The 12221-nt window shown below is 37.6% G+C and overlaps 1 protein-coding gene across 3 annotated transcripts in view; it reads right to left on the bottom strand.

The window, feature by feature from the left end:
- Positions 1-12221, bottom strand: part of LOC109049815 (AN1-type zinc finger protein 4-like) — a 38801-nt gene that overhangs the window by 25008 nt on the left and 1572 nt on the right. For all 3 annotated transcript variants that reach the window (XM_042768642.1, XM_042768643.1, XM_042768640.1), the window contains exons 2-7: positions 10447-10746; positions 8010-8085; positions 7376-7443; positions 3945-4134; positions 2194-2341; positions 289-1341 (exon numbers count right to left, since the gene is read on the bottom strand). In XM_042768642.1, the coding sequence (XP_042624576.1) occupies positions 289-1341; positions 2194-2341; positions 3945-4134; positions 7376-7443; positions 8010-8085; positions 10447-10630 (1719 nt within the window). In that variant the 5' untranslated portion in view covers positions 10631-10746. The remainder of the gene's footprint in view (positions 1-288; positions 1342-2193; positions 2342-3944; positions 4135-7375; positions 7444-8009; positions 8086-10446; positions 10747-12221) is intronic.

Raw genomic sequence — 12221 nt, forward strand, 5'->3', positions numbered from 1 at the left:
GAGATTGCCACAACACTATTCTCATTAGCTGAAATGCCAAATCTAATGAATCGCACTTGTAATCTGTCTTGTACAGTGTATAATGTGCAGCAAGCATCGTTTTGTGACAGGAAATACACTCTAGTAGTAGCACTAATTTGCACGACAGTATCCGCATTTCATATTGAGTTAAAGCAAATACGGTTTCTCCTTGTAGCCCGCTGAGATCAAATGAACATCCGGTTTTTGAAGCTGTACAAACGGTGAGATATGAAAAAGCAGCAGCATAAGTCAAGGTTACAAACTCACTGTGTGGCCAGCTGTCCTCTGTAGGGGGGACATCCTCCTCAGCAGGTCTTCCTGCAACAGATGGATGTTGGTTGGTAGGGGGGCGGCTGTAGCACATAACCTGCCCAGCGCAAAGGGCCCGGCAAGGGCCTCTTGACCACCACCGCCTGCAAGGGAGGCCAGGAGCTTTGCGTTGCTCACCGAACCCAATGGCTCTTTAGCCGCTTTATTAGCCATCTTCGTAATGTCTCGGGCCTCGCTTTTGGAAATCACCTCTGAATGCTTGTCCACTTTGAGCCCACATACAGATGTGGTCCGTGACGGGGAGCTGGCTGGAAGCGATGGGCTGTTGCTAGTTCTGAGGAGCGCTTGAGCTGGACTGGAGGAACCCGTGAACTCAAAGTGCTGCGGTATGTGAGGAGGTGCGAGAGGGTCAGATTGGGACGCCAGCCAGTTCGTGCTGATGGCTTGGGAAAGAAGAGGAGCTGTGGTGTTGGGTTCCGGGAGAGTTATAGAGCTCAAACCTCGCTCTCGCTGAGTGGATACGTCCAGACTCAGGGGCTCAGGAAGACTGAAGTGTACAGATTTGGACGGCTCCATCACTGCTGAGTTCTCGGCTATTGTTAATCTGTCACTCTGGAGATCAACCTCATCTTGAACTCCAGAACTGGACAGAAGTGATACAGGTGGGTACACACAGTCTCGCACAACTTTAGGCCTTCTCATATCCAGCCTGGACACTTTAGGAGGGAGTCTGATCTTCCTTGGCACTGGATTATCCCATGGTTCCTCAGCCTGGAGCATATATACACCAGAAGCTCCAGAGGAAGGATGAGCGTGGCTTGAGGAAGAGGGACTCGAGAGAGATGTGAATGCTTGGTGGGAGGAGCCAGCAGCAGGGGATGAAACTGCAGGTTGCTGCTGATCACCGATTGGAGGTAGATGTGTTGGAGAAGCGTGGCCAATCTGAGGAAGGACACGAAACATTCGATGGTGTCGGGCAGAGCCAAGCGAACCGCTGCAGGGCCGCGGACCCACTGGAGGTCTGACTTTTAATTTAGCAGTCTTCTTGGGCTGACAAAGACACAAGAAAAAACAAATCGCATGCATATCTTACACAATAAACAGAGAAGATCCTTTGTGATCAGGAATGGGCGATATGACCAAATCTTATATAGCGGTACGAGTCACAGAAAAATATAACTCATTTAAAGACATTATTTCCAAGCAATTTAACTGTTTTAGAGATGCAACAACATTAAAGTTTTGGCCAATACAGAAAATTGATCATATTTATACTTTCATAAAAATAAATAAAAAATAAAACACTAAAAACTAAAATCAATTGTATGAATTGATATCAGTGAATTATTATTAATATGGATAGCTCAGGATTCATATTGTACACACATTTAGTCACATTTGAAAAAGCTATTGTAAAATAAAATATGGTACATCCGTTGTATAATGTGTCAAGTTGCGATGATGCTCGTAAACTGTGCTTCACGTTACACCTCCTAACAGGTTTAAGCATAAGCATGCAAACTTCTTAAATAAGATAGTAGTGTAAGCAATAACAGCAATGGCTTCCTAGATCCAATAAGTCCAATAAGACATGTCTACTGACAACTATGCATAGTTGAGTGTGAATAATTAGAGTGTGAATAATTAACTTCATGTGCTAATCTGCTGAGCTTGTAGTTATTACTGTGCCAGTTAATCGTTAATTGGGGATATTGGTGTGGGAGTTAATCAGTCAGAGTGGGTGGAGAACTGTGCGCACTTCCATACCGCTCCACTGTCAAATTTAATCAGATGTGTTTGACAGTAAGGACGTTCATGCACTTCAGATGATTTTGTTAGAATATGTGGAGGAGGAACAAAAAAAGATTAAAGAGCATGTCTAATCCACCTATTCTGTTGTACCTTTTTGTTAAGGTTCATATTCTCCATCTTGGCCTTGAGCAGCTTCATCTTGCTCATTGTGATGGAGTTCTCCAGCGTCTGCTGTTCTGAAGATCCACTCTCTGTTTCCTCCTCCTCCTCCGTGTACACATTGTGTAAAGAGGTGCCACTGAAACACATGCATGGATGAACTCTTCGATTATTTGTGCTTAATAGTGCTGTTCAATTTCCTCATGCACTGAATAAATGGCATTTAGGATATTTAAATTCAATGAGTAGAGTTTTATGAAACATCTCTCAGCTGTTGGAAAGGCTCAGGGGTTTATTATTAGGTTTTACCCAACCATGCACTGTGGTTAAAGAAGCAAAACCAGCTGATTACAGCACTGCAGGTTCCCCAAATGATAAAAAAAAGAAGCTCTTATTAGTTCCATTTTCTATGTAAAGCATTCTGATGATGGCTCACAGAGATTGCATTCCTATGAAAAGCTGAATGTGTCACAGTGACAGCTAACAACACATCAGGAAATCTAAATATTAGAAAGGTGAGGTGTGTCATTTCTGTGTCAAAATGGATTTGCAAACATACTTAGATTTAACAATTTATGGAAAAACTGTCAGTAGAGTGTTGTTGGTGGGTGCAATGATGTTACTATATGGTTGCTAAGGTGTTCTGAATGTTTTCAGTCTGTTGCTATGTGGTTTCTATGGTGTTCTGGGTGAATGCTGACTGTCAGAAGAAGAATCGCTTTATGTATCCCCCAATTGTAAGTCTCTTTGGATAAAAGTATCTGCAAAATGATTAAATGTAAATGTAAATGACACAAGTATCTGATATTCTGCTTCTGAGATATGGATCAGATCACTCCTTCAACGTCTTTGGGTTTTTTGCTGCCCGTGTGATCAACTTGGTGACAATTTTACATCCAATTTCTTTAAAAAAATATTTTTTTTTATTTCAAAACATTGGTCTGTTTGTTTTAGCAGATTGTTTTTGCAGAAACATTAATGAAAATTAATTTTTTGGAATTCTGTTCGCTGATAGTAATGATTAAAGTTTTAAAATATACTATATTTATACTTTTGTCTAAATAAATTAAAAATGAAAAACTAAAATCACTTGTTTTAAATTCTACAAGTGGATTTATGCAGCACAACACCGTAATGTACAATACGACAAATGCATATTTGTTTTAAGATTTCCTAAAATTTACATTTAACAGTGTTATTAAATTATTGGTGATTCTTATGGTTAGATCTCAGATATTCTGGTGCTTAGATATGTCTTTGGGAATTTCTTTTGCCTATTTTATCAACTAGCTGAAAATGATACGTATATTTCTCAATAAATATTTACTTAATTAAAAATATTGGTCTATTTGTTTAAGCAGAAACTTCTGTTACAATTATTTTACAATTATCTTTGGAATTCCATTTAAATGCATATTCATTTTGAGATTTAAGATTACATTTAACAGTGTTATTAAAGTATTAGTGTTTTTATGGTTATATCATGTCAAAGGCAAATGATTTGTGATTTACATAACTTATGGAAATCATTTTTTTTTTCTGACTTGGTGATGCTAATGATGCAGATGTTACAGACTGTCAAGTTTGCCAGTAAATGCTGATGCATATCTTCATTAGTAAAACAACATGACACATGAAAACTGTAGTTCTGAAACATCTGCTTCTGTCTAAAAAAGGGAACCAGAGTGCAGTGTGAACGGAACTGTTCCTCTTGGCAAGTATTTTCTCTTCTTTGAACTGACCTCAATGATTCAGACACAGGTGTGAGAGTTCCATCTCCTCTATCCACCACTCGGAAGAAATTGAGCTGATCTCCCTCACGGTACACCAGGAAGGTGACCTGTTTATTAGGTAGAGATTTTTCCCACATCTCCTCTCTCCCTGCATCAAGGCAGTCAGCGATATCCCTCACAGAGTCATCCGTCACTGTCACTGCAGGTAACGAGAAGAAACAGGATGCAGGTCATACTAATCAATATCAGACTGGTAACTAACTGTGTGCCTGCGCACTTCCTGGAATGGTAATGAGCAACTTTTTTTTTTCTTGACCTTAAAACCTTTGACAATGGCACATAGGAAGGATAAGAAAGCTGCAACAAATTCAGTTTGTACTGAACTGCTGCAACTCAGTACTGCAGTAGCACTAGTCAAGAATTTCCACAGCCAATCATAAACTCTCTAATTAAATATTTACATGGTTTGTACAGTAGAAGCAACTTTTAAGTGCTGCATTTCATTGCGGCATTTCGTTCAGTGCTGAAGAGTGATGGCAAGCACATTAACTGGAGTGTTGAACAGACTGTATTATATTTGTAATAGATTTCCAAAATGTAACTCTTTAAAGACTGACAAGAAATATAGTCATTAGAAAAACAATAGAAAATCAGAAAAAATTTATTTATGAACATATTTATTACATTAAACATACTAAATATATTTGGCATATGTGTTTTGATGTACCACATTAGACATATCAGGCTTTGTGGTCTTTTTTGTTAAAAAATGTATTGTCCCATACATTTACAATCTTTGAATCAACGCATTCATTATTTATTAAAATCTTTTTTTGTTATTGTTGTTGACAAAGGAAACTTTTAATTTTTCTTTGAGGCAGAGTTTCAATGCCAACAAAGGGTGAAACAAGCTAAATTTATAAATAAATAATTTAAACATATTAAAATATGTTACAAATATAAATAAATATTGTAACATGGAGACAGACATTTTGGAAATTATACTGCCTTCAACATGAAGTGAAAATTCTATTGGAAATGTCTATTTTAATATTTATTATCAAAATATTGTGAACAGTGTATCCATGCATGTATATACAGGTCCTTCTCAAAAAATTAGCATATTGTGAAAAAGTTCATTATTTTCCATAATGTAATGATAAAAATTAAACTTTCATATATTTTAGATTCATTGCACCCCAACTGAAATATTTCAGGTCTTTTATTGTTTTAATACTGATGATTTTGGCATACAGCTCATGAAAACCCAAAATTCCTATCTCAAAAAATTAGCATATCATGAAAAGGTTCTCTAAACGAGCTATTAACCTAATCATCTGAATCAACTAATTAACTCTAAACACCTGCAAAAGATTCCTGAGGCTTTTTAAAATCTCCCAGCCTGGTTCATTACTCAAAACCGCAATCATGGGTAAGAGGTTAACCCAGAAGGCCATCATTGACACCCTCAAGCGAGAGGGTAAGACAGAAAGAAATTTCTGAACGAATAGGCTGTTCCCAGAGTGCTGTATCAAGGCACCTCAGTGGGAAGTCTGTGGGAAGGAAAAAGTGTGGCAAAAAAAACGCTGCACAACGAGAAGAGGTGACCGGACCCTGAGGAAGATTGTGGAGAAGGACCGATTCCAGACCTTGGGGGACCTGCGGAAGCAGTGGACTGAGTCTGGAGTAGAAACATCCAGAGCCACCGTGCACAGGCGTGTGCTTTTGAACCAGAAACAGCGGCAGAAGCGCCTGACCTGGGCTACAGAGAAGCAGCACTGGCCTGTTGCTCAGTGGTCCAAAGTACTTTTTTCGGATGAAAGCAAATTTTGCATGTCATTCGGAAATCAAGGTGCCAGAGTCTGGAGGAAGACTGGGGAGAAGGAAAATGCCAAAATGCCTGAAGTCCAGTGTCAAGTACCCACAGTCAGTGATGGTCTTGGGTGCCATGTCAGCTGCTGGTGTTGGTCCACTGTGTTTTTATCAAGGGCAGGGTCAATGCAGCTAGCTATCAGGAGATTTTGGAGCACTTCATGCTTCCATCTGCTGAAAAGCTTTATGGAGATGAAGATTTCGTTTTTCAGCACGACCTGGCACCTGCTCACAGTGCCAAAACCACTGGTAAATGGTTTACTGACCATGGTATTACTGTGCTCAATTGGCCTGCCAAGTCTCCTCACCTGAACCCCATAGAGAATCTGTGGGATATTGTGAAGAGAAAGTTGAGAGACGCAAGACCCAACACTCTGGATGAGCTTAAGGCCGCTATCGAAGCATCCTGGGCCTCCATAACACCTCAGCAGTGCCACAGGCTGATTGCCTCCATGCCACGCCGCATTGAAGCAAAAGGATTCCCGACCAAGTATTGAGTGCATAACTGAACATAATTATTTGAAGGTTGACTTTTTTTGTATTAAAAACCCTTTTCTTTTATTGGTCGGATGAAATATGCTAATTTTTTGAGATAGGAATTTTGGGTTTTCATGAGCTGTATGCCAAAATCATCAGTATTAAAACAATAAAAGACCTGAAATATTTCAGTTGGTGTGCAATGAATCTAAAATATATGAAAGTTTAATTTTTATGATTACATTATGGAAAATAATGAACTTTTTCACAATATGCTAATTTCTTGAGAAGGACCTGTATAAATATATATATATATATATATATATATATATATTTTTTTTTTTTTTTTTTGAATCACCAACATTTTTTTCATTTTGCATAATTTAATTAAAATTGATCCTCCAACAAACTTGTCTCTGGTGACATATGCCAGACTTTAGTTCACCTAAACCCCACCGCATTCAGATCTGCCTCCATCAAACCAACAACTGATGCACTGAACCAAGTCCTGCACCTACGATTATTTTTTTTCCATAATCATTTCACTATGAAATAAATTATCTGTCGGTACTTCCATCACAATTTTTTTTTTACTTTTAAAGTCCTACTTCCTGAGAAGCATAAATAACACACCAGGTGGTAGAGAGTTTTTTGGCAAAAGTATCAATCATGTTAATGATGCAGATGCCTTAGAAAACCATGTATCCAATATAATACCTATAGCTTTATAGAGTTAAAGCACCCCTATTATTTTTTTTTTTAATGACCTTTCATGCAGTGTGTAACACAGCTCTAAGTGAATGAATTCATCCTGGCAAGTTTTAAATCTGAAAGTGCACCGTGTATAAAGTTATTGTCTCTCAAAAGAAAGATTGGACACTGAATCATTGAAATGAGTGTTTTTTTAAACGAATCCCAGGCCGTTTCATCATGTTGAAGTCAACATGAAACATTAGCATATTGCCCATTCACGTTGGTCTTGAGCAGTGTAAAATAAGGGCCGAGATAAGCCAGGATTACATTAACCTGGGGTTCAGAATGAAAGGGTTAACACTTTAAACTGAAAATCCCAGTCGCTGGTGGAAACGCACCTCGTCTGGTGTTTACAGGCCCTCCTCTCATGGCGAGCACCAGCTTTAGAGTGCAGCCCTCTGTGATGCTGAAAACACAACCATAGGAAAACTCAAAACCACTACAGTCTATACAGTTCTGCCTTCATAAATATTTGCTTCTCTTAACATGTGAAGCACAATAAGTGCCATCCAGCCCCACAATATCTTCCCAGAAAGCCTCCATGTGGAATATAATAACTGACAAGAATTTATGACAAATCCACCATCTGTGACCTCCAGACTGAGCCAGCCTGCTCTTGAGAGAAGTGGTTGCATTTAAAGTAATAGCTCACCCAAAATGCAAACGCTGTCATTATTTACTCTAGCCATAGCTATCGTATGGCTTCAGAAGATGTCCAATTTAGAGCACAAGTCATATAGACTACTTTTATGATACTTTTATGCTGCTGATGAGCCCCTGGTCAAAACATGCTTTTATTTTATTGAAGAAAAAATACAGCTTGGACATAGAGCAAAACATCTCAGTTTCTGTTCCACAAAAGAAAGAAAGCTTTTAGACTAGAGCAACATAATGTGGTAGTTGAGCATACTTCCTGTAATATAACTTGCTGGATCCTGTTTTGTAAAGCTGAAAAACAGACTGAAAACTCACCTGTAATCATGTAAGCAGTACTCATCTTCAAGCTCCATCCCATTCCATATCAAATGCTGCTGAGAGACCGGGATGCCTGTGAATGAATATATCATGAAATTAGTATATACAACAATCTTTTTATAATGTAAACTATAATAAACATTCAGCTACATGCGCAGGGTGAGTCAAAGCAATAATGGCATTTAAAAGCATTTCAGACAAAAGAACAAACAAAAGAGTAACTGTAGAATAACCGGAGCGTGAGACCAACATCTGACCGCAGTTAATGGTTGACCAAATGGAATGTTTCTGAACTGCAATCATTGAAGGGAAATAGAAAGAGTACAGAAAACACAGAGAAAATAACACCTGGCCGTTGACATCTTATGAGCAGTAAAAATCAATGCCCAGTGACATTCATAACTTTCACACACAGTAAAAACATTTATATTAATTTCTTTCTCTCAAAAATATATATAAAAACTCTTATAGGAATGATGAATGTTGATGTTCTTCAACCAAAGGTTCATTACATCTGACCAATTAGAAAGAATCCCGTTTAGATGACCATGCTCCCTGCCGGACAGAAATATTTAATTCCAAACACAAATAATCAGGTTATTTAACCACAAACTTCAAGGAACATTTAACCATGAATAAACTTAAAAGAATCAAATCTGTAAAAATGCATAGGAGCAGATCAGGACAAACATGACTCAGATATGCCCCCCTGTGTACACCAAATAAACCAACAATCATTTCAACTTCAACTGTTCATCTAGCAGTGAGCAACACAAGAAACACCTAAAATGTTTGAAATTGCTAGATGACAACCTTTTTTATGGTTATTATAGTTGTTCGTTCTTAGGACCATTAATGCAAACATTCCACTTGGACATAAAGATAAGTCTACGGCTTAAATTTTTCAAGTGTTTGCTCTGGCGAATAGATGTACCTTTATCAGGTGTAAAGTGCAATAAGACACCAGAACGCACCCATGCAACACAAAACTGGTGTCCGTTCCCAGAAGGGGTAGTTTTCCAGAAAGGATCAGCGAGGAGTGTGACAACAGTGTGAGGTGGTCAGACCTAGTCTTGATTTTTAAACTATAAAGCCTCCATGTGCGTAAATTCAGTCAATACTGAAATGTGGAATTCCTCTACATATCCACCTCGTATTTCTTTCGGCTACAGATGCGAAGTGTATCTGAGAATCTAAGATTAACCCCAATAGATCAACCGAAACTAGCTCATTCCTCACCTGTAATCCACAGGGTGAATGAACTCATCTTTAATAAAGCTAACTCCTGGTGAAACTGGTGCTGTCTAACACATCAAAATGTTCCTGGGGGGAAACCGTCTGCACTTGAGACTGGCACATTTAAAGACCCCAGTGATGTATGCAACAGCCGTCTGGACTGACAACATCCCATCTGTGTTTTCAGCTAATGCTTTTCCTGTCTCATTCATTTCACACTTATCAATGGAGTGCGCTGCATCAATCAGACTCACAAATGAAGCGCCCTCAGTCCTAATTTTCAGCCCGATGTTTGCTCATGTGCAAGTCACGATAGACACACTACATATAGGTGTGCCCCCAAAACAAATAAAAACCTGTTCATTCAAAGAATACTAACATTTCTCTTCCTAACAAAGCTGTTTTCAGTCTTTCAACCATGCCACATGATGGTTGCTTTAAAGGAGCAGCGATTTTAGCTGCTGAGTAATAACAATGGCAGCTTTCAGAGTGAGGAAGAGAAGCAATTTATTCTCTTCTCCTATTTAGATTGCTCATGTGTTAAACTGGTAAGCACATGTTTTATCTGTAACTGTAGACAGAGCAGATCTGTTACACAAGTCCAATTACTGAGCGTGCCAGTTGTTAATAAATGACTCAATTTCTTTTAACGCTCTAAATCAGAATGAAAACATCAGACCTGGACTTCTGGGAATAAAGCCATCTACAAAACTAATGATGGATATTTATGGTCTCATTAGAATTGTTCTAAATCACTATCCAATCTGCACAGAGTAATTAAGGTGCATTTATTATTACAATGCATCATTGTTAACTTTTAGCCTAACATAGATGAGGACTGTAATGGTTAGATTGTTTGAGATAAATGGAATTTGTGTTTATAATGTAATGCATGACAACCAATAACCACCACCATTAGAATAAGTCATAATAATTAGAAAGACAATAATATGAAATGTCTGTATATGTATAAGGGAATGCATATATTTTAGATGTTCTACATGTTCACCATTTTTTATCAAATTATCCACATAATCCCTCACTAAATATGAGCTTTTAAAAAAATAGCATGAATAATAGTTCTAATTATTTAAGAAAAATGCAGTTTAAAATAAATGAGACCTAACGAGTGTAAAGTCATCTATTGCATCAGAGAATTCACTGTGTGCTGTCTAATGAGTCAAGAGAGGACACATACCCTCCAATCTCAGGATCTTGGCCTTGACTGAGACGACCTGTTCAAACGGAGAGACGCGCAGCTGGAAGCAGGTCCCTGTCAAAGTCTCAATGAACAGCTCCATGGTCTCGCTGAAGGGCAGCTTGTAGTGCACCACGCCTACATTGTCATCATTGAAAAACGGTGGGTTCCTCTTGTCAGTCATTTTTGCAAAGGACAGGGCTCAGGATAAGACAACAATGAACCCTGCCAATGTGGAGGAGTGAGGGCTGAGATGTCACCTCCGTCACAGTACGAACACATCATACATGGAGCTTTGGGCTGTGGAGAATAAGAACAGTTGTATTAAAAAAATAGTCTGATGAGTATATATGTTTTGTATATATACTTACTAAATTTTTTGAGATCAGTTTTATTGCATTGTGAAGTTTTTTTGATCGTTTTTTCACCCTCCACTTGTTCCAAACCTGTATGAGTTTCTTTCTTCTGTTGAACACAAAAGAAGATACTATGGAAGTCAATGGTGCCCATCAGCTGTTCGGATGGCAACATTTTTCAGAATATCTTCTTTTGTGTTCAGCAGAAGATGGAAACTCATACAGGTTTGGAATAAGTGGAGGGTGAGAAAATGATGACAAAATTTTCATTCTGGTAGTGGTTTTGTATTTTTGTGGTGTGTGATAATGTTGTTAATATATAAATGTGTGTTAGTTTATTTTTCTATAGTTTATTTATATATAAATGTGTTAGTTTATAAATATATATATATAAAAGTTAAGGTCAAAAGTTTACATACACCTTACAGAATCTGCAAAATGTTAATTATTTAACCAAAATAAGAAGAATCATACAAAATGTGGGGGTTTTTTTTATTTAGTACTGAGCTGAGTAAGATATTTCACATAAAATACATTTACATATAGTCCACAAAATAAATTAATAGATAAATTTATAAAATGACCCCATTTAAAAGTTTACATACACTTGATTCTAAATACTGTGTTGTTACCTGAATGATCCACAGCTGTGTTTTTTTTTTTTTTTTTTTGAGTGTTTTTCATGAGTCCCTTGTTTGTCCTGAACAGTTAAACTGCCTGCCGTTCTTCAGAAAAATCCTTCAGGTTCCACAAATTCTTCGGGTTTCCAACAATGAATGTATGATTTTGAGATCCATCTTTTCACACTGAGGACAACTGAGGGACTCATATGCAACTATTACAGAAGGTCCAAACACTCACTGATGCTCCAGAAGAAAACACGATGCATTAAGAGCCAGGGGTGTAAACTTTTGAACAGAATGAAGATGTGTACATTTTTCTTATGTTCCCAAAATATCATATTTTTTTTCATTTAGTACTGCCCGTCAGAAGCTACACAAGACACTTACATGTTTCCCAGAAGACAAAAACAAATGACATTTACCCTGATCAAATTAACTGAAATTCTGAAGCTAAATAAGACACTTTAATGTTTTTGTGAGACCTGATTCCTGAAAGATTTTTCTGAAGAACAGCGGGCAGTTTAACTGTTCAGGACAAACAAGGGACTCATGAACAATTACCACAAAAAAAAAAATAAATACAGCTGTGTATCATCCAGGTGACAACAGAGTATTAAGAATCAAGTGTATGTAAACTTTTAAATGGGGTCATTTTATAAATTCAGCTGTTACTTTCTCTTGTGGACTATATGTAAATGTATTTTATGTGAAATATCTTATTCAGTTCAGTACTAAATAAAAAATAACACGCACTTTGCATGATCCCTCATATTTTGGTAAAATAATTAACATTTTG

This window comes from Cyprinus carpio, chromosome A13 (assembly GCF_018340385.1).
Source record: "Cyprinus carpio isolate SPL01 chromosome A13, ASM1834038v1, whole genome shotgun sequence".
Taxonomy (NCBI): Eukaryota; Metazoa; Chordata; class Actinopteri; order Cypriniformes; family Cyprinidae; genus Cyprinus; species Cyprinus carpio.